Source organism: Ranitomeya variabilis, chromosome 7 (assembly GCF_051348905.1).
Source record: "Ranitomeya variabilis isolate aRanVar5 chromosome 7, aRanVar5.hap1, whole genome shotgun sequence".
Lineage (NCBI taxonomy): Eukaryota > Metazoa > Chordata > Amphibia > Anura > Dendrobatidae > Ranitomeya > Ranitomeya variabilis.
Window position 1 is genome coordinate 166,700,260 of NC_135238.1, and position 22,750 is coordinate 166,723,009.

General features: G+C 43.1%; 1 protein-coding gene across 1 annotated transcript in view; it reads left to right on the forward strand.

Annotated features, from left to right (window-relative positions):
- Positions 1–22,750, forward strand: part of LOC143785752 (uncharacterized) — a 368,406-nt gene that overhangs the window by 27,814 nt on the left and 317,842 nt on the right. Inside the window, exons 3-5 of the mRNA XM_077274844.1 lie at positions 3,636–3,704; positions 10,646–10,776; positions 13,929–14,031. Of these exons, the coding sequence (XP_077130959.1) occupies positions 3,636–3,704; positions 10,646–10,776; positions 13,929–14,031 (303 nt within the window). The remainder of the gene's footprint in view (positions 1–3,635; positions 3,705–10,645; positions 10,777–13,928; positions 14,032–22,750) is intronic.

Consider the following 22,750-nt stretch of genomic DNA (forward strand, 5'->3'; position numbering starts at 1 on the left):
ACACCTTGTATTTGTGGGAACTCCAGGGAGATTGCAGTTCTGGAGTATGACAACACTAGATGATAATGGCTTCCTGGAGGCTTCACATTTGATTTTTCTCAAATCTTTTTCACTTAATCGGCGTCTTTTTTTTTCTCAGCACATTTTTTGTGACCCTGTTGACTATTTGCAACAAAACTTAGCAATGTCAACAGTGCTGAATCCCTCTAAGACTTTTGCCAATTTTTGACTTTTCAGAGTCAATTAATCTCTTTTTTGACTGTTTGCCAAATTTCAACTACACATTACCTGATACGCTTCACCCAATAAGAATTCAAGATTTTACAGCGCAGAGTTGGAAAATCTGCAAAAACATGATGATATGATCAAAATACTCACTTACCTAATCATTGCGCAGTGTTTGTCACAATCAATAATGATTTCTACCACATCACCGGGACTTAATCTGATTCATTTAAGCCCTATAAAAGATTCTAATCAACCTAGAGACATTATTGGGAGAAAATATTTGCCTCATCATTTTGTGGATTGTCATTTGCTGAAGACCTACCTACCTATCTCTATCTACTATGCCTTTCATTTAGGGTATTTTAAGTGTTGCACTTTCAACAAATGTAAAATGAGAAAGCCAGATAGGACTCACCATCCCCCAATGCAGACCTTACAAGCTGCAGGGCTCAGCGATTGGCTGCAGCATTGATTTCACTGCTGCGGCCAAAATACACAGACTGCAGCAGCAGTGGGGAGCTGGTGATGAACACGGGGAAGATGAGAACTCTCTGACCTTATAATTTTACATAACTGCCAGTAATTGGGGCACACGTTGTTGGAAGTTGAACCCCCTTAAATGTGCTTCCTCATGTTAGATAACTGTTTGCCAAAAGCTATCTCTCCTGACTTACCCACACACTTGTATATTTGACCAAGAGTTCATGTGTTCTCTATAGGGAGAGCAGCGTAAGAATACGCCAAAATCTCTGGGTTGGGCGAACTTTAACCCAATGTCTACGGGGGCATTTCAATAGCCCATGTTAAAGAAATTTGTGCACAAAACTGAGTCCTTATAGTATAGCATTATAAAGGTTGAGGTTGCCTAGTTTTAATAAATTAAGGTACAAGATGCGACAAAGCTCGCTCTTCGCAGAAAAATAGTTCCTGATTTACTTCAGTTTCAAATTATAGTAATTCAGATTCCTGAATGCTGCTACAATTGTTTCACACATTCTCAAAGCAAAGTGGCATTTCTTAGTTATGACAAACCAGTCATTCTCTTAATAATAATCGATGATTAAATGTGAAATGTATTTTTTTGAAATTCTACATGTGAAAGATGGCACCGGAGAGATCACACAGAATCCTGCCACTGCCACCACATGTGACGAACCCAAACCTCACCCCCTGCCTGATGTCACTATTATGCCAGACAGATCATGTAATGTGATCTTCCCACTATCATCAATGTGACATTCCGCACCCCCTGGGGACATGTAAGGTCAGCTTGGTACAGTTTTACACAGACAACCCATGTCCACACAGGCCCAAGGAGCCACAGAGAGTGAGAAGATGTGGCCCACGCAGTCACTGACGTGGCACACACTGGCTCACAACCCTGACAGGTTAAGAGGCACCTTTCACTACCACCATTGACACAGAGCACTGCCAGCCCGGTAGGACTGTCATCAGTTCCTCGTTAGTTATAAGCCCGGTCCATTCATGGGATTATATCGGGTCAGAAACCAGCCCCATTAGCATAGAAAGTTAACCCGAGAAACGGACATGTGGCTTCATGGATCAAGATAAAAGAGCAGCCCAAGTTTAAATTATATATTTAATTGCCTTAAGGGCACACTAGACAATACACTCTATACACGATGGTTACACATATGCAATGGTCAGATATGCAAATACAGATAGTGGTAGGACAAAAGATATAAGCAGAATATATGGGTCAGTTACCAGTAGATAAAAAGCTTGGCTTTCGGGGGAGGGGCTGTCACATGGGAGGCTTTTGGTCCTCTCTGTTCATTGATTTCTCCCCACAAAATATGTTGTTGCGACCTCCCCAGCGAAAAAGCAATAGACCACGATTTACACGAGCATTTAACCCTTTTAGGTTGCTCCCCTCCTTCCCTCTGGGCTGAACTTAAATAACCTCCCCATGCCTCTGGCAGTTAAAAAAAAACCCTAAGATGAGCCATAACTCTTTAATGAATGGTCCTATCCAGGCGATTTTATAGCCATAGGATCTGTCTGGGCCCATCCTACACGTTAAGACCAAACACAAGAAACCCCCTTTCAAAATTGTGTAAATCACAGAAATCGATCAGAGAGTATAAAAATAGGTTAAAGATTTTTAATATATATATATTTTTTTAACATATGTATCAAGTCAGAGTAGCACAAATGAGCAGGGATTTATGAACACATGAGCATTACAATATTATATATATCATTCTAATAGAACAACATATGCAAGGCATGCATAGAAGTTATTAAACACTCCATAATCAATTGGTGTCTCCCCAATAGCAATAATATATCAAGCTATCCAAAAAATGGGATCATGCAAAGAATAAAGTGCAGTGATGTGCACTTATGCAACTGGGCAACAAGTGTGCATGCACACATAAAAGCAAAGTTAGAATATCTCCTATTATATTATGTAAAGCTGTCCCATAAGGGGTCATGAAGAGGAGATCAGGTTGTAAAAATTACAGTAAACCTGTACCAGAAAGTGCAATAGTGCGCAATGTGCAAGTAAGCGATCAAAAATCTAAGTGCATATGTAAGGGCTGTAACTCACATGATTGTAGTAGTGTGGACCCCAACCTGTGGCTCCAAAGCACGTTTCACCGGTCTTCGTTAAGACCAAAGACAGCTTTGCTATCTGGTTTGTACTGGCTGTTCCATGTATCTTCATACCCTGGGTGCTAGAACATGTCGAGACCTAGACGGGCGTTCTCCATGTTCTGGGGATCTTGTAAATATACACGATGTACGGCTATGATGTATAGTATCTCAATAACTTCTTGTGGAATCATAGCTGACTCAACAAAGCAGTTTAAACCCCATGGTATCCACATGACAAGCAAGCCTTTTGTTCTGAGCTTAGCTGGCTCATGGTGTGAGATCTGTCACTCACAGCCTTTTGATGCTTGACCCACCCCCTGCTGCTGCTAGCTATACACTGAAGGGGGTCTAGGTCTTCTGTTACATCTGCACACTGAAAAGGGGTTTTATAACCCCATACAAACATAGGATACAAATGATTGGCATGAAATTATATCTCCAATATTCTTCACACTATATATGAAACATTTTCGAAGATCCTAAAAATCTTAAAACATTTCCTTATATCTCATTATGAGATTATCTCCTATTAATGTAGCACAATAATTATGTTCGGTAACATATACTCTTTAGAACGAGCTGCTAAGTAAATTAACTGTTTCTTCTGGGATATGTGAAATTACTTATTGCTTTCCTAAATCCCTTTTTAATTTAGTTGCAATTTTCTGTTTGTGTTATTACTAAGTCGGAAAATGTATTAGTTACATCATAAAAAGCCATGCTTTTCTATAAAACTCTACTTGTATCAGGGCAATTAATATTACTACTTTTGTCTACAACTTTAGTTTCCAAGTAATTGCCTGGAGAACTGTCTACCTTCTGGAGCATTCCATAAAGGGGCTATTAACTCCAAGGTAATGTTGATATCTTCCTCTTTTCCCCTGATGGCAAACTGTGCACTCACATTCACACATTTACAATCTTTCACAGACTTATCCAACTGTTTTACAGTATCACTCAGTGCTAGAATATAGTTTCTGGGTGCACAAAGTGCCCCACAGCCAGAATGACTGAAAACTTAAAGGGCTAATTAGGCGGACTGGCTGATTGTCCTATCACAGAAGCTTGGTCAACAGATCAATGAGGGTTTTATTTGAATGCCTATAGAAACATCTGGCAATTCTTCTGAGTATACTCTGGATGTCCTCATTGGTTTGACTATTGGACTACCTGACACCTATCTGCTTATTTTTTGGTGAACCTCCTGGATTATGACCCAGTTATCCTCAATTATGCATTCGGATTTCAGCAATTTTTTTTCAATTTTGTCTGTTTAGCAGCTACTCCGCTAATGAAACCTAGAGCCCTGCTGTGAAATCCAAATACCTGTATAAGAGCTAAAGGGTGAAAATCAGTGAGTCCTTTTACTCTGCTATGAGAGTGTGTAGCATCAAACCTGGCCATAGAAGCCTGTTGTAAAATGATTGTTTTACAGCCTATTTTTATCATAACCGATTTCACCAATTTCTGATGTTTGGGGCATTTTAGTCTTCATCACTGCAAGATAAGGAAACCATAGCTTTATGGAGAAAGGGATTTGGAGGTCTTACTCCTAGATAGGTTACAAGATTAGGGGTAGCGGTAGACAGCCTCAACACTGGGATTGCCTGTTTGGCAATTTCCGCATGTGTTGCAGTTGTCTACAGACACAAAACATGTTGTTGCAGGGACGCGAATATATTATCCAAGCATGCCCAAGATACTTGGATAACACCCAAATATGTGTAAGGGGGATGACCAGACCACGGGTACCTGCATGCCGCGTCCGGAACTGAAGAGGCTGCATCCCTTTTTCCATGGGAGAAGCTTTAGAGAGGCCGACCTTCCCCTGTTTCCTGGGGAGACTTTGGAGAGTTGGGCCTTCCTGCGGACCGAGAGAGGCAGAGTTCTATAAAGGGGAGAGCGCACGCAGCAGCGAGGAGTTTGGCGCCAACCTGGGGCTGCACGCAGTCAGGTGAGCGGCACACCCTGTCCTCTCCACAGAGCCACAGCGCCGCGATAGGCCGCACTGAGAGAGTCCCCCGTTGAGTGCAGAGGTACCGCTGCGCTGAGGGGAGCCGTGCACTCAGCAGCAGCTCAGAGAGAGGCTTGGCGGGAACAGATAGTGCGCAGCAGGGACCAGTGAGTGCTGTGGCCCCAGAGCATCCGTACAGCACAGGCCGGTGTTCAAGCATCACCACCGCCACCACTGACAGAGTCTGTGAGGAGATACGTGCAGGGTGCCTGTTGGTCAATACGGAGTGAGGTGTGGAACATTCCGGGCTAGTGAGTACTGTGTGCATGCTGCCAGAGAGAAATTAGGTGCAGTATCCTGCCAGAGAAGCAGCACGTCAGTGGTTGTCGGCGCTTCAGTCTTGGCAGGAACAGGCAGCATGTAAGGGGGTGACTAGGTACGTCACGTTCTTCCCCCACCTTTATTGCTGCACACATGTAATACATGCAGCACCCTGACGTTTTATTAATGTGAATGTTATATAACTGTGTGTGTTCCTTAATGTAACTGTATTTGTCCTGTGTTGTGCCTAGATTTATGGATAGCATAGAGGTTTGCATGGGATAATAGTGGGGTTAGTTTAGGGAGGACACATTAGAATAAGGAATAGATTGGAGAGGGTTAATATAGACAGGCAGCACAGGGGTTAATGTAAGTGGGAGATACAGCACAGAGCAGGGATATAGTGAGGATGCTTCCTGTTTAGAGAGAGTTTTCGCCTGGGCATCTTGCCCAAGGGCAGGGAGCATACTGCTGATGGGACAGCCTCAGGCTGTGAAGATTGAGCTGCTTTTAGGAGAGGGGTCTCAGACCTTGGGACAATGTGAGCGGGCACCAGCTTAGTGGAACCATCTCCAGGAAAGATCTGGGGTCTATGACCAGGACAGGAGCAGCTATGATAGTGCTCCTGACACCTTTTCCTATGGAACACAGACAAGGGGATTTGAAGAAGCTGGTGACGGAGAAAGGACAGATTGGACAAGAATTGTCCACAGAAACAGCTGGAATTACTGAAGGTATGAAAGGAGAGGTCACAGAAATAATGAAGTTTGCCTGGAAGCCAGGGAGAGAAAACGATATGAAACTCTATGAACTATGCTGCTGAAGTCACATGTGCCTGTATTTTCAGTAAAGTTGATATGTTTGCAAAGGACTGTGACTCCTCAGTGATTCTTGGAACTTGGAAGCCTGAAGTTAGAATGGTAGAAACCGTAAGTGCTATGCACCTAAAGGAACTTTGAATGAAATACAGAGAAAAAGGAGTATATAGGTAAAAAGATACTTTATTAATAGGTATACAAAAGTAAATAATAAATATAGACAATAAAAACACAGGATAAAGTGCACAAGGATAATGCTGAAGGATAACCGATGCTGTGCACCCGCCAACAGTAAACAGTGAGCATCTTTCTAGTAAGATCAATAGTAGCAGTAATTGTGACCAAAAGTTCAAAAATAGTATAAATAGATGAGGATAAATAGCGCTTACCAGTATATAAGTTGGAGGATTAGCAGCACTGGACAGGACTTGAAAAACACCCCAACGTATGTTTCGCTTTTTTGTACAGATGCTTTCTCATCCCCTTGGTGGGTGCTCAGCATCGGTGGTCCTTCAGCATTATCCTTGTGCACTTTATCCTGTGTTTTTATTGTCTATATTTATTATTTACTTTTGTATACCTATTAATAAAGTATCTTTTTACCTATATACTCCTATTTCTCCATATTTCATTCTTATTATGGAGTTGGTATATTTTCTGGTTTGGGGTCCTGTTTGCACAATTTAGTGCTTCCCGTCAAACCTTCATGTTGCCTGGTTCGTGTCTCACCTAAATGAACTTTATAATTCACCTGTGAGGCACCAGGGTGAGAGAATGCTAACCCCTGTTGCCACGGCTATCACCCTGGTCCGCTTATAAGCGTGCAGCATAAAGAGAAAAGTACAGCGCACCCAGTAGCTGACAGAGATCAAGGTGCTGTGTGCTTCATGACCGTGAGTACAGCACACTTGCTGCAACGAGAGAACTGAGTACTGGATAAACTTGCGTAACCCACCTTACCAGCTCATACTTTCCCGCTCACAGGAGACCCTGACTTTCAGCAGTGTATATTTGCAGAGCCACGTTGGGCTCGTACAGGACTGTGGCCCACACCCTTGTCAGCCACTGCAGCATATGGACTAGGGGTAGGGGAAGGTACCGGAGACCGACCGCTACTGGATCACCACCATGTTAAGGGCAATGGGGTACTCAGCACCGGGTCCTTCGGTTCGGGGGATGACACGGTGGCCTGACCCGGTCCGTGGCCCTTTGGCGGAGCGTCCAATAAAAGGAACAGTAGTTTTTATGGTTTTGGGAAAGGTCTTTAAAGGGATAGTTTGTGATGCCACCTGTGGTATTCGGTCAGGGTGACCGACGCTGGTTAGGGGTCCGCTGGGGAGAAGTGATGGCAGCTAGATGGTATACCTTCCCACAGGTGAAGTGTATCCCCAGGGGTTCCCAGTTGTGCAGATGGTGATGGTGAACGATGTAAGGTGTAGTGAATAACGAGGACACAAGGTTGCAGTCTCTTTACCTTTTACTGAAGACTTCAGCATCCACAGTCCAGGGTACAGACCACAGGGTAGGCAGAGTCCAGCCGGTCCGAAGACAAATCCAGAGTCCCCTTATCCAGGTGGAAATCAGTAGCCTTCCTACTAGCGCCTGTGTGTTGTAGTACCTCCCTGCTGAGCTCCCCAGATGGTGTGAATAGGACAAACCCGTATGACTGATGGCCTGAGGCTTGTTTATAGGGACCCTAGAGACGCCCCGACCCCCACAAGTTGCCACTGTGTCTTTTTAGGTATTTAGGTCGGGCAGCCAACTTGGAATTGACTGTCCTGCCGGTCTCTGAAGTAAAGCGTAGAGTTAATTACTCCCTCAGAAGGAGGCAGCCTATTTCAGGGCAGAACTCCTCCCGGTGTTTTCTCCTTGTGCTATTACTTAGTTTCTCACCCTCTACAACACAGTTCTCTTCGTGTCCTTTCTTAGGATGCTGCCGCACGTGGGGCAGGCGCAGCTCTGTAGCTTTCTGTTCTAGCTAGACCTTTGACAGGATCCCACCCCTGCCAGAGACCCTCTGTCTGCAACTCCGATGTTCCTCGTCTCCCCCTGTCTGCCTGACAGGTGTTGCCTGGGCAAAGCCCAGCCAGCTTCTCTCTAACTCTCTATCCAGCCCACCAGTTTTACCCTTCTGTGAGGAGTGCCCTAGTAGATAGGAGCAAGGCTCCCCCTGGTGGTCTGGAGTGTGAAGTGTGGTGTATGGTTTGTGATACCTGGTAGGAAGATCTCCTTTATTGCCATCAGATATAATATCACTCCCCCTGGTGGAAGAATGACATCACTGCAACGACCAGGACTCTGGGGCGCTGCACTACCGCCAGAAGATGAGGTATTGTTGCCTATAGGAGCACATGAAAAGACCCAGAGACTGCCGTTGTCAGTGCTATGGACTTCATCGTCTGAGTGACCACTAGTGTTGAGCATTCCGATACCGCAAGTATCGGGTATCAGCCGATACTTGCGGGTATCGGAATTCCGATACCGAGATCCGATACTTTTGTGGTATCGGGTATCGGTATCGAAACAACATTAATGTGTAAAATTAAGAATTAAAATAAAAAATATTGCTATACTCACCTCTCCGACGCAGCCTGGACCTCACCGAGGGAACCGGGAGCGTTCTTTGCTTAAAATGCGCGCTTTTACTTCCTTCCGTGACGTCACGGCTTGTGATTGGTCGCGTGCCGCCCATGTGGCCGCGACGCGACCAATCACAGCAAGCCGTGACGTAATTTTCAGGTCCTCAATGCCTAATTCTAGGCATTCAGGAATTTAAAATTACGTTCCGGCTTGTGATTGGTCGCGTCGCGGTCACATGGGCGACGCGACCAATCACAAGCCGTGACGTCACGGGAGGCAGGAGACGCGCGCATTTTTAAAATTACGTCACGGCTTGTGATTGGTCGCGTGCCGCCCATGTGACCGCGACGCGACCAATCACAGCAAGCCGTGACGTAATTTCAGGTCCTCAATGCAGAAATAGGCATCAGGACCTGAAATTACGTCACGGCTTGCTGTGATTGGTCGCGTCGCGGTCACATGGGCGGCACGCAACCAATCACAAGCCGTGACGTAATTTTAAAAATGCGCGCGTCTCCTGCCTCCCGTGACGTCACGGCTTGTGATTGGTCGCGTCGCCCATGTGACGGCGACGCGACCAATCACAAGCCGGAACGTAATTTTAAATTCCTGAATGCCTAGAATTAGGCATTGAGGACCTGAAAATTACGTCACGGCTTGCTGTGATTGGTCGCGTCGCGGCCACATGGGCGGCACGCGACCAATCACAAGCCGTGACGTCACGGAAGGAAGTAAAAGCGCGCATTTTAAGCAAAGAACGCTCCCGGTTCCCTCGGTGAGGTCCAGGCTGCGTCGGAGAGGTGAGTATAGCAATATTTTTTTATTTTAATTCTTTATTTTACACATTAATATGGATCCCAGGACCTGAAGGAGAGTTTCCTCTCCTTCAGACCCTGGGAACCATCAGGGATACCGTCCGATACTTGAGTCCCATTGACTTGTATTGGTATCGGGTATCGGTATCGGATTAGATCCGATACTTTGCCGGTATCGGCCGATACTTTCCGATACCGATACTTTCAAGTATCGGACGGTATCGCTCAACACTAGTGACCACCGATTTGTTAACAGTATTCACCGTTACCTGATTTTTTATCCTTGAACTCTGCATATCCTTTTGCAATTAGACTGTTTATTCCCCTGTTTAACTCATTGCCTCCCTGCGTGGAGTATTCCCCTGTTCAGGGCCATAACTACAACCGGGGCAGCCGGGGCAATGCCCCGGGGCCCCAACCACCCAAGGGGCCCCAAACTGATGGTAAAAAATTGTATTTTAATACTATAATTTCTCATAAAATACCCAGCTCCTATATTCCTGTCAGACAATGTCACCCGGAGGACAGGAGAGACTATCATGCAAAGCAGGCTTTACCACGTTCCGCACAACCTCTAGTGATTGAAATGTTGAGGGGCCCCACTATGAAGTTTTGCCCCGGGGCCCGAAGTTTATAGTTACTGCACTGCCCCTGTTATTAAACTTGTGTTAACCCTTGCTCTGCCTCCTGTCCGTCACTGCATCCGCAACCTGCTCACACATCCCCGAATAATACGTTATCCAAGCACATTCACTCATCACTAATTGTTATCTTATGTGTGCACTGCAGCCAATCATTAGCCGCTAATTGTCAGCTTTGCTCTCATTTCCCTTTAAAAAAAATTGGTAGTCCAAGAGATGTGTGAGTGCTGCAGTCCATAGGCAGATATTGATACTCTTCAGGAAAATCGGCACTGTGTCTCCCTGTGCTCATGTGAAATGGTTATGTCACATGAGTGCTGCAGCATATTAGCGATCACTGATGGGCTGCAGCTTCCACCATTTCAAGAATGAAGGCTGCGGCCAAACAGCTGCCTCTGATTGGTTGCAGCACTCAGGTGATATAATGTCACGTGAGTATAGGGAGGCACATAGTTGACATCACTGGAAAAGGCTCTGGTCTGTTTTTTTTTAAGAACGGGTTGTTCAGTAGAGGACAACCCCTTCAAACAGCATAGACTTACTTAGTCGTAAACTTTGCCTATAAAGTAACTTTAAGAGAACTTATTGATCTAAGTTTAGTTTTAAATCAGGTCTAGATGAGAAATCTGATGCTTCTTATCTAAAATTAACATGTACTCCCAACAGGAACTACACAGGCTATTGGATCTTGGTTATTTTACGTCTGCTTTGCATTTCACCTTCAACATGAAAAGCGGCTTGTATAATGTCAAGCTGATCTTAAAGTGCCTTGATCTACTGGATAGAAGCACTCTCAGGTATGTTATACGCGAGACTGAAGACCTTCTCTAACTCCTTGGGTCTTGTCATGCAACAAATCAGTTATGTATTTCCGATATTAACATCTGTACTTCTCATGTTGGTGCCTGTCAGAAGCCTTGTTTTTCAGGAAAATGTCAGATCTGGTAATTATTGTTTCCTACAGATTGTAATGTAATGTTTCTGGTGTGTCTATTAAACTGTTATTGGAGGAGTCAAATAGCTTTGAAGGCACCATTCACTACTGTGACTCACAATTGTACTGAGGTGATGTAGAGATGTATTAAAGACCTCCATACATATTAGATTAAAGGAAATCTGTCAGCAGGTTTTCGCTGTGTAACCTGAGACAGCATAATGTAGGAGTTAAAACACTGAATTCGGTGATGTGTCACTCATCAGGCTGTGTGCTATTGTTTACTTACAATGAAGGTTTCACCATTAGGACATTATCATTGCTGGGACTAGCTGCCTGGTGCCAAGTCGTCCGACCACCCCCTCTTGTGATAAGCTGCTGACTGTAAATAGGCAATGTACACAGAAAGCTGTGATGTGGGCAGGGTTAGCTTTCTGAGCTCTGCTTCGTAATACATCTAAGAACTCTGATTGGGTGACAACTGCGGCACCGAGTAAACTCAGTGATACATCTTTGGATTCAGGATCTCTTTTCATATATTATGCTGCTCTCAGATGGTGTATTAAAAACCTGTGACTGATTCACTTTAAAGTCCGCTGATCATCTCTTCTGTATGGGAGCCTCCTGATTCGACACAATATCTGATATTGTGAGAGAGAAGTATTCAGCAATCATTTTTAATCATCATATACTTTAGTTCTCAGAGTAGATTAGCCACTGCCAGAGGTGTCACTGTCTGCCATTTTTTGACCAATCCTCACAAATTGGATCTCAAAGTGTTTAAATTTACAGGGTACCTTTGACTCAAAGTCATTTCTTCGTGGATCAATCCACTCATCTCTGCCTTTGGTCATTTCCCCACACCTACACTCACCGGCCACTTTATTAGGTACACCATGCTAGTAACGGGTTGGACCCCCTTTTGCCTTCAGAACTGCCTCAATTCTTCGTGGCATAGATTCAACAAGGTGCTGGAAGCATTCCTCAGAGATTTTGGTCCATATTGACATGATGGCATCACACAGTTGCCGCAGATTTGTCGGCTGCACATCCCAAAGATGCTCCATACAAGGCAGGATGGATCCATGCTTTCATGTTGTTTACGCCAAATTCTGACCCTACCATCCGAATGTCGCAGCAGAAATCGAGACTCATCAGACCAAGCAACGTTTTTCCAATCTTCTACTGTCCAATTTCGATGAGCTTGTACAAATTGTACCCTCAGTTTCCTGTTCTTAGCTGAAAGGAGTGGTACCCGGTGTGGTCTTCTGCTGCTGTAGCCCATCTGCCTCAAAGTTCGATGCACTGTGCGTTCAGAGATGCTCTTAGGCCTACCTTGGTTGTAACGGGTGGCGATTTGAGTCACTGTTGCCTTTCTATCAGCTCAAACCAGTCTGCCCATTCTCCTCTGACCTCTGGCATCAACAAGGCATTTCCGCCCACAGAACTGCCGCTCACTGGATTTTTTTTCTTTTTCGGACCATTCTCTGTAAACCCTAGAGATGGTTGTGCGTGAAAATCCCAGTAGATCAGCAGTTTCTGAAATACTCAGACCAGCCCTTCTGGCACCAACAACCATGCCACGTTCAAAGGCACTCAAATCACCTTTCTTCCCCATACTGATGCTCGGTTTGAACTGCAGGAGATTGTCTTGACCATGTCTACATGCCTAAATGCACTGAGTTGCCGCCATGTGATTGGCTGATTAGAAATTAAGTGTTAACAAGAAGTTGGACAGGTGTACCTAATAAAGTGGCCAGTGAGTGTAGTTTGAATAACAATGCAGTTCTTCAAAGAAAATTCCTACACAGGTTTTATTAAACAGTTCAACATTGGGCTATTTTTTCCCATTCCTAAATTTTAGGAATTATTATTTTTTTTTCGCATTCAGATATTCAAATAATGTTCGCTTATTTTTTCAAGAGATGTGTGGCTTAATTTTTATGTTATTTTCATTGTTTTTCTGCCTATATATAGTGATAAGTTCATAAGAAACAGCCGCACACAAACTTTGGAATTTTTCAAATGCAAAAAAGGACATAATTTATTGTATTCACCACAGTAGCATAGCGGTGTTGAGGTAACGTTTCGGCCCCGTAGTGGGCCTTTGTCAAACCTCTCTTGTTGTAGAAATAATAGAGGAAGGTATTGCAGTGAGGGACCCCGCAATGAAGGGGCAGATAATTATTGTAATAGGCAGGCTCCAAAGTAGAGCAGTTGGCGTTATGCGGAGTAAGTTAAGGTCTGAGAAGTGGGCGCGATCCCAGTCCGAGCTGCGGGTCCGGGGCGTTAGAATCCCTGTGGTGATGTGTGGTGACACTGCCGCGGTGCCTTATGGGATTCGGGGACAGCACCCGGAAGTCCCAACTGGTGATTATATATAGATTAATATTATGATATATAGGCCCACTACAGTTTAGTAAAATGGTGGTGACAGCTAGCACCTTTTTGCTGAATTTGTGAGGAGCGAATAGAAATAAATTTGTATTATGGAGAAAATGAATTTTTGAAAAATTCAAGGAGAATCTAATTCACTAGAATAAACTTGTTCATCTTTAATAAGGAACATTCAGGAACAAATCTACAAATAAGCATACAGAACAACAAGAAACCAACATCAGAATGTCCTACCCCAAGCTGTGACATGAACTTTCAAAGCCTTCTCTTTGGCGTTTTTAAATGTCATAAAAAAGTAGTTGCTTTCATTGTTATTTAGCGGCTGCTGAATAGTTGAAGTACAATCGGCTAAAGGTCTGAGAGAACTTCAGTGTCACATCGCTCCCGCTTTAAAAAATGTTTTAGTAGTTTACTGTGCCTGATGCAAAGGAAGAACAGGCTCACATGCTGGGGCTTTGCTAAAGGGCAAATACATCTTCCTTAACAATAATGTTGAGCTATTTAGCTGTTTGTTATTTTGTATAAATGTATGGATTTTGTACAAAACAATGGATTGCTATGAACAACTTAAATGTATTCAACAATTTCATTACCGCTAATGTTCATTTTCTCAAATAGTTTTGCTGCCATTCAAGAAGCAAACCTGGCTTTTACTGCATATGAGCATCTTGACCAGAAAGGGGTGAAAGCAGAGACCAATATGCTGCTTAGAGCTATCAAGGTAGGATGAATGTGATAACACAAAAATATATAAAAAAAATACAATTCAACTTTTGAAGTTTCTCTTTCTCAGCATGAGGAACTTTTTTATTTAGATGTCAGAGTTTTAGCAGTGCGTGTATGTTTTTTATATTATATATTATACTAGGATATGCCAACACTTTATTATAGGTAGGGGGTTTGCCTTACGGCATCTCCACCGATCCTTAAAATGGACGCTTGCAGCACTGGTGTAGTTCTGCATTCTAAGTTCTGCACAAAGGTTCCAAAGTATAGACAGGCTTAAGCCCACATCAGTCTGGAAAAGGATGGTTGGGAAGGTGCCTCAAAGTTGGGATGTCACAAACAAGACCAGAATTGTCAGGCAGAAAAGAAGTCTACATACAGTTGAAACTAGAAGTTTACATACACTATATACACTATGCAAAAAGACACATCTGCATGTTTTTCTCAATATGTGACATGAAATTAGAATAAAACTTTCCCATTTTAGGTCAATTAGGATTACCATAATTATTAATATTTGCCAAATGCCAGAATAATGAGAGAGAGAGAATGTTTTAAGGTATTTTTATTACTTATTGCAAAGTCAAAAGTTTGCATACATTAAGATTACAATGCCTTTAACCCCTTTACCCCCGAGGGTGGTTTGCACGTTAATGACCGGGCCAATTTTTACAATTCTGACCACTGTCCCTTTATGGGTTTATAACTCTGGAACGCTTCAATGGATCCTGATGATTCTGACCTAGTTTTCTCGTGACATATTGTACTTCATGATAGTGGTAAAATTTATTTGATATTACCTGCGTTTATTTGTGAAAAAAACTGAAATTTGGCGAAAATTTTGAAAATTTCGCAATTTTCCAAATTAGAATTTTTATGCCCTTAAATCACAGAGATATGTCACACAAACTACTTAATAAGTAACATTTTCCACATATCTACTTTACAGCAGCACAATTTTGGAACCAACATTTTTTTTTGTTAGGGAGTTATAAGGGTTAAAAGTTGACCAGCAATTTCTCATTTTTACAACACCATATTTTTTTTAGGGACCACATCACATTTGAAGTCACTTTGAGGTGTATATCTGATAGAAAATACCCAGGTGTAACACCATTGTAAAAACTGCACCCCTCAAGGTGCTCAAAACCACATTCAAGAAGTTTATTAACCCACCAGGTGTTTCACAGGAATTTTTGGAATGTTTAAAAAAATGAACATTTAACTTTTTTTCACAAAAAAATTACTTCAGCTCCAATTTGTTTGGTTTTACCAAGGGTAGCAGGGGAAATTGGACCCCAAAAGTTGTACAATTTGTGCCTAAACATGGAAGCCCCCCACAAGTGACACAATTTTGGAAAGTAGACCCCCTAAGGAACTTATCTAGATGTGTGGTGAGCACTTTGACCCACCAAGTGCTTCACAGAAATTTATAATGTAGAGCAGTAAAAATAAAAAATCATATTTTTTCACAAAAATGATATTTTCGCCCCCAATTTTTAATTTTTTACCAAGGGTAACAGTAGAAATTGGACCCAAAAAATTGTTGTGCAATTTGTCCTGAGTACGGTAATACCCCATATGTGGGGGTAAACCACTGTTTGGGTGCATGGCAGAGCTCGGAAGGGAAGGAGCGCCATTTGACTTTTCAATGAAAATTGACTGGAATTGAGATGGGACACCATGTCGCATTTGGAGAGCCCCTGATGTGCCTAAACATTGAAACCCCCCACAAATGACACCATTTTGGAAAGTAGACCCCCCTAAGGAACTTATCTAGATGTGTGGTGAGCACTTTGATTCACCAAGTGCTTCACAGAAGTTTATAATGTAGAGCCGTAAAAATAAAAAATCATATTTTTTCACAAAAATGATCTTTTTGCCTCCAAATCTTTAATTTTGCCAAGGGTAACAGAAGAAATTGGACAACAAAAGTTGTTGTGCAATTTGTCCTGAGTATGCTGATACCCCATATATGGGGGTAAACCACTGTTTGGGTGCATGGCAGAGCTTGGAAGGGAAGGAGGGCCATTTGACTTTTCAATGCAAAATTGACTGGAATTGAGATAGGACGCCATGTCACGTTTGGAGAGCCCCAGATGTGCCTAAACATTGAAACTCCCCACAAGTGACACCACTTTGGAAAGTACACCCCCTAAGGAACTTATCTAGATGTGTGGTGAGCACTTTGACCCACCAAGTGCTTCACAGAAGTTTATAATGTAGAGCCGTAAAAATAAAAAATCATATTTTTTCACAAAAATGATCTTTTCGCCCCCAATTTTTTATTTTCCCAAGGGTAACAGAAGAATTTGGAACACAGAAGTTGTTGAGCAATTTGACCTGAGTACGCTGATACCCCATATGTGGGGGGGAACCACCGTTTGGGCTCATGGCAGAGCTCGGAAGGGAAGGAATGCCGTTTGGAATGCAGACTTAGATGCATTGGTCTGCAGGCGTCATGTTGCATTTGCAGAGCCCCTGATGTACCTAAACAGTAGAAACCCCCCCACAAGTGACACCATATTGGAAACTAGACCCCCCAAGGAACTTATCTAGATGTGTTGTGAGAACTTTGAACCCCAAGTGTTTCACTACAGTTTATAATGCAGAGCCGTGAAAATAAAAAATCTTTTTTTTTCCACAAAAATTATATTTTAGCCCCTGGTTTTGTATTTTCCCAAGGGTAACAGGAGAAATTGGACCCCAAAAGTTGTTGTCCAATTTGTCCTGAGTACGTTGATGCCCCATATGTTGGGGTAAACCCCTGTTTGGGCACACGGGAGAGCTTGGAAGGGAAGGAGCACTGTTTTACTTTTTCAACGCAGAATTGGCTGGAATTGAGATCAGACGCCATGTCGCGTTTGGAGAGCCCTGATGTGCCTAAACAGTGGAAACCCCCCAATTCTAAATGAAACCCTAACCCAAACACACCCCTAACCCTAATCCCAACCCTAAACATAACCCTAACCACACCCCTAACCCAAACATGCCCCTAGCCCTAATCCCAACCACACCCCTAACCCCAACACACCCCTAATCCAACACACCCCTAACCCTAATCCCAACCCTAACCACACCCCTAACCCTAATACCAACCCTAATTCCAACCGTAAATGTAATCCAAACCCTAACTTTAGCTCCAACCCTAACCCTAACTTTAGCCCCAACCCTAACCCTAATTGTAGCCCCAAACCTAACTGTACCCCCAACCCTAACTGTAGCCCTAACCCTAACTTTGGCCCCAACCCTAACTTTAGCCCCAACCATAACCCTTACTTTAGCCCCAACCCTAACCCTAATGGGAAAATGGAAATAAATACATTTTTTAAATTATATTATTTTTCCCTAAGGGGGTGATGAAGGGGGTTTGATTTACTATTTATAGCAGGTTTTTTAGCGGATTTTTATGATTGGTAGTTGTCACACACTAAAAGATGCTTTTTATTGCAAAAAATAGTTTTTGCATCTCCACATTTTGAGAGCTATAATTTTTCCATTTTTTGGTCCACAGAGTCATGTGAAGTCTTGTTTTTTGCGGGACGAGTTGACATTTTTATTGGTACCATTTTCGGGCACGTGACATTTTTTGATTGCTTTTTATTCTGATTTTTGTGAGGCGGGTTGTTACGGATGCGGCAATACTAAATATGTGTACTTTTATTGTTTTTTTATTTATTTAGATAAAGAAATGTATTTGTTGGAACAATATTTTTTTTTCCTTTATTTAGGATTTTTTTTTTATACACATGTAAATATTTTTTTTTTACTTTATAACATTGCCCCGGGGGGACATCATACTACAGTGTCAGGTCACTGATCTAATACTTTGCAATGCACTGTGTCAGATCAGCGATCTGACAGGCATTGCAGGGAGGCTTCCCGGCACCTGCTCTGAGCAGGCGCTTGAAAGCCACCTCCCTGCAGGACCCGGAAGGAGCCCCGTGGCCATTTTGGATCCGGGGCCTGCAGGGAGGAGGAGGTAGGTGACCCTCTGAACAACTTGATCATATTGCGTTGTTCTGAGGGTCTCAGGGAAGCACGCAGGGAGCTCGCGCGATGCTTCCCTATGCCGCGGATCGCATAGTGCTGGATGTCAGGTGTAATAATCAGCTAACACCCAGCGGCGATCAGCCGCGGTCCCCCAGTGAGTGCGGCCGTTCTTCTATGATGTACTATTCCATCCATGGGAAGTAGGGCCCGGGTCACATGGACGGAATAGTACGTCTAATGGCAGAAAGGGTTTAAGCTATTCTGGACTGCCCATATGATGATGATATGTGTTTGGAAGATTCGGCATCATAGGAAAGTCTAAAGAAATCAGCCAAGAAATTAGAAAAAGAATTACGGACTTGCACATGTCTGGCTAATCCTTGAGTACAATTTCAAGATACCTGAAGATACCATGTTAAACTGGACAAACAATTTATTCAAGTTCAAACAAGATGGGAATGTCTAGCTATCATACCGCTCAGGAAGGAGATGGGTTCTTTGTCCCAGTGATGGACGTGTGTTGGTCCGACATGTGAATATCAACTCAAGGACAAAAGCAAAAGACTTTGTGAAGATGATGGCAGAATCTGGAAAGATTGTGTCAATATCCACAGTGAAACAACATGGGTTGAAAGGCCTCTCTGCCAGGAAGAAGCCATTACTTCAAAAGAAACATAAAAAGCCATATTAATGTTTGCAAATGCACACAGGAGCAAAGACCTTAATTTTTGGAGAAATGTCCTGTGGTCTGATGAAACTAACATTGAACTTTTTGGGCATAATGACCATCGTTAAGTTTGGAGGAAAAAGGGAGAAGCTTGAAAGCCTAAGAACAACATCCCAACTGTGAAACATGGGAGTGGCAGCATCATGTTGTGGGTTTGTTTTGGTTCAGAAGGGACTGGTGCTCTTCAAAAAATATATGGCATCATGAGGAAAGAAGATGATGTGGCAATACTGAAGCAACAACTCAAGACAGCAGAAAGGAAGTTAAAGCTTGGGTGAAAATGAGTGTTCCAAATGAAAAATGACCTGAAGCCTACTGCCAAAATGGTAATAAAGTGGCTGAATGTTAACAAAGTCAATGTTTTGGAGCAGCCATCACAAAGCCCTGATGTCCATCCTATTGAAAATGTATGGGCAAAGCTGAAAAGGCAGGTGTGAGCAAGGAGACCTACAAACCATGGCTCAGTTACGCCAGTTTTGTCAGGTGGAATGGGCCCAAATTCCGACCCACTGTTGTGAGAAGCTTGTGGAAGGATACCCCAAATGTTTGACCAAAGTCATTCAGTTTAAGGGTAATGGTACCAATATTAATGAATGTATGTAAACTTTTGACTTTGCAGTAAGTAATTAAAATACTTTAAAACATTCTCCTTCTAATTATTCTGGCAATTGACAAATATTAATAATTATGGTTATCCTAATTGACCTAAAACGGGAAAGGTTTATTCTGATTTCATGTCAGATATTGAGAAAACATGCATATGTGTCTTTTTCTATAGTGTATGTAAACTTTTAGTTTCAACTGTACAAGCTGAGATCAAGTAACAGGAATCAGATAAACAGAACAGGGGTAATAGCACAATCCAGGTGCGTAAATACCATCCGTGCAACCGCTGCAGCCATACAGAGGCCCAGGCGGTAAGAGGGCTAACTTCTACCTCCAAAGCAGGGAGAATTGTGCATTATGATGAGCTATTGAACCTCAAAGGGCCCCTATACTGTTATTACACAGGGACCCTCTCCTGTCTGTGTCTGCCCCTGGCACAATCAATCGGGAAGCAAAGCTTTTGCCTAGTGTGAAAAAACATTGGATTAAATAGTGTGAGCCTTATCCCTGTTCATAGAAGGGAGCAAGTAGATAGCAAGTTAGAGGTTAACCCCAAATCTCCCAGTCTAGCAGACAAAATAAGTCTTTGAATAAACAAAACTACTGCACTGCTGCCCAGCAGCGCCTACAACCAAGGTATGATGCTGTGATAGAAGCAGGAGCAGAGGGAACGAACATAGAAGTGGAGACAACAGTAACCCTTCCCTTTTATGGTGTTATCAGAAAAGCATAGTTTGAAATTTACTGATCAGATTGTCAGCATTGATGTTACCAACTGACATCTAATATCTTTCCTTTGGTCCATAACGCTTCCAATATATGATATACTGTAGGGACTCTCACAACCCGAGAGTCAAGTATTTTTTGTTTTTTTGTACCTCGTGCTCAAGACTGACCCCAACCAGGAAAGTTAGATGGGTAGTGTGGCGAGCACTCTTGATGAGATCTGAGGTGCTAGTGAAGTGGAATGGCAATCCCGTTAGTAGAGTAATGTTCAATCACCACACACTTTTTTTTTTTTTTTTAATTTTGTTTAGAATTTTCAAAATTACAAAGATAATAACATATAAGAACTTACATCTCCAAAAAAAGCACGATAATGCAAGAGCGAGAATGAGCAGACCCGCCGATGATTGGAAAGAACAACAGATATAAGTCCGTAAATATGTTTAACTAAAAAACACAACTTTCAGGTATATAACATGGCACAAATAAACTGAAATTTGTAGCTCAAGAGATCAGGAACAAGAAATCCTGAGCGTTTACAGAGTTGAGACAAATTAGAACATTTGAGGCAATGATAATCGAGGCAAATACATGGCGAGTAGTAGAGAGTATAATGAAGACTAAGCTGAAAAGGAATAAGTAACCTAGAGTTCGGGTCCAATCACTGCGGCTCTAGGGCAACATAAATTGGCGCAAAAGGTCGGATTACAGGGAGAGGTGCGTATTGCAGAGTCATGTGGGAGAAGATGAAAAGCGTTGCCAGGGAAGCCACCTTTTTAGGAATTTTTCATGTGTACGTGATTCTCAACTGGACAATTCTTCCATCCTACTTATATCATGGACTTTGTTTACCCAGTCACTCAATGTAGGGGGAGACGTATGCCTCCAATGTAATGAAATCAGGTTTTTGCTGCGGCTACCAATAGAGGGAGCAGGTCATGTTTCTTATGGTTATAAGAAGTGTTGAGCGATACCGTCCGATACTTGAAAGTATCGGTATCGGAAAGTATCAGCCGATACCGGCAAAGTATCGGATCTAATCCGATACCGATACCCGATACCAATACAAGTCAATGGGACACCAAGTATCGGACGGTATCCTGTATGGTTCCCAGGGTCTGAAGGAGAGGAAACTCTCCTTCAGGCCCTGGGATCCATATCAATGTGTAAAAGAAAGAATTAAAATAAAAAATAGGGATATACTCACCTCTCCGACGCAGCCTGGACTTTACCGCCGTAACCGGGAGCCGTTGTACCTAAAAATGCGCGCTTGAAGGGCCTTAGATGACGTCACGGCGCTCTGATTGGTCCGTAGTGGTCGCGTGACCGCTATGCGACCAATCACAAAGCAGTGACGTCACCTAAGGTCTTTCAAGCGCTTGAAAGACCTTAGGTGACGTCACTGCTTTGTGATTGGTCGCTGTCATGATTCCCAATGGCAGGGACATGGGCAAAAACGGACTAGCTCTAGGAAGATGGTATCTCAGGTAACCGCGATGCTGAACCTAACACGCAAATAAAAGTAGCCAGGGGGTGTGCCTACGTTGTATCCCTAGACACCTCGCGCCAGCCGGAGAGCTAACTACCCCTATAAGAGGAATACACAGACCTGGCTTGCCTCCAGGGAAACCCCAAAAGTTATAGTAGCCCCCCACATGTAATAACGGTTAGGTAAGAGGAAAACACAAACGCAGTATGAATATAGATTCAGCAAAGTGAGGCCCTCTGACTAGATAGATGAAAATACAAAAGAGGACTTCGCGGTTACCTCAAAACCCTAAGCAGCCATCCTGAAACTACCTTAACTCCGTTATCAACTCATGACACCGGAGTAGTAATTTCAGATCACTAGAGCTTCCAGCAGCACGAGAAATATAAATGCATGCTGGACAAAACAAACACAAAAAGCCAAAGATTTCAACTTAGCTGAATTGCAGACTTGGAGCAGGTAGCAAGCAACAGAGATGCTCTGGTAACATTGATTGCCGGCACTAGAGTGACTGAGAAGCCAGACTAAATAGGAAACTCCCAATTTCCTGATGAAAACAGGTGCACTGGAAACACAAGACCAAAGTCAACCAGTACCACCAGTAGCCACCAGAGGGAGCCAAAAACAGAATTCACAACAGGTCGCGTAGCGGTCACGCGACCGCTACGGACCAATCAGAGCGCCGTGACGTCATCTAAGGCCCTTCAAGCGTGCATTTTTAGGTACAACGGCTCCCGGTTACGGCGGTAAAGTCCAGGCTGCGTCGGAGAGGTGAGTATATCCCTATTTTTTATTTTAATTCTTTCTTTTACAAATTGATATTAATCCTGATACCGATTCCCGATACCACAAAAGTATCGGATCTCGGTATCGGAATTCCGATACCCGCAAGTATCGGCCGATAACCGATACTTGCGGTATCGGAATGCTCAACACTAGTTATAAGAGCTTGTGAGGAGCGGCAGCAGGACTTCTTGAGGAGTTAAATTTTTTTTTAAATTATCCCCGTCCGGCGGAGGTACTTAAATATCTCATCCCAGTATTTAGAGATTATTGGACACTGCCAAAAGATGTGGAAAAAGGAGCCCACCGACTTCAAACATCTCCAACAGAGAGGGGAATCAGACAGGCCTAGGTGGTGGAGTCTTTCAGGGGTTCTATACCCAATTACCG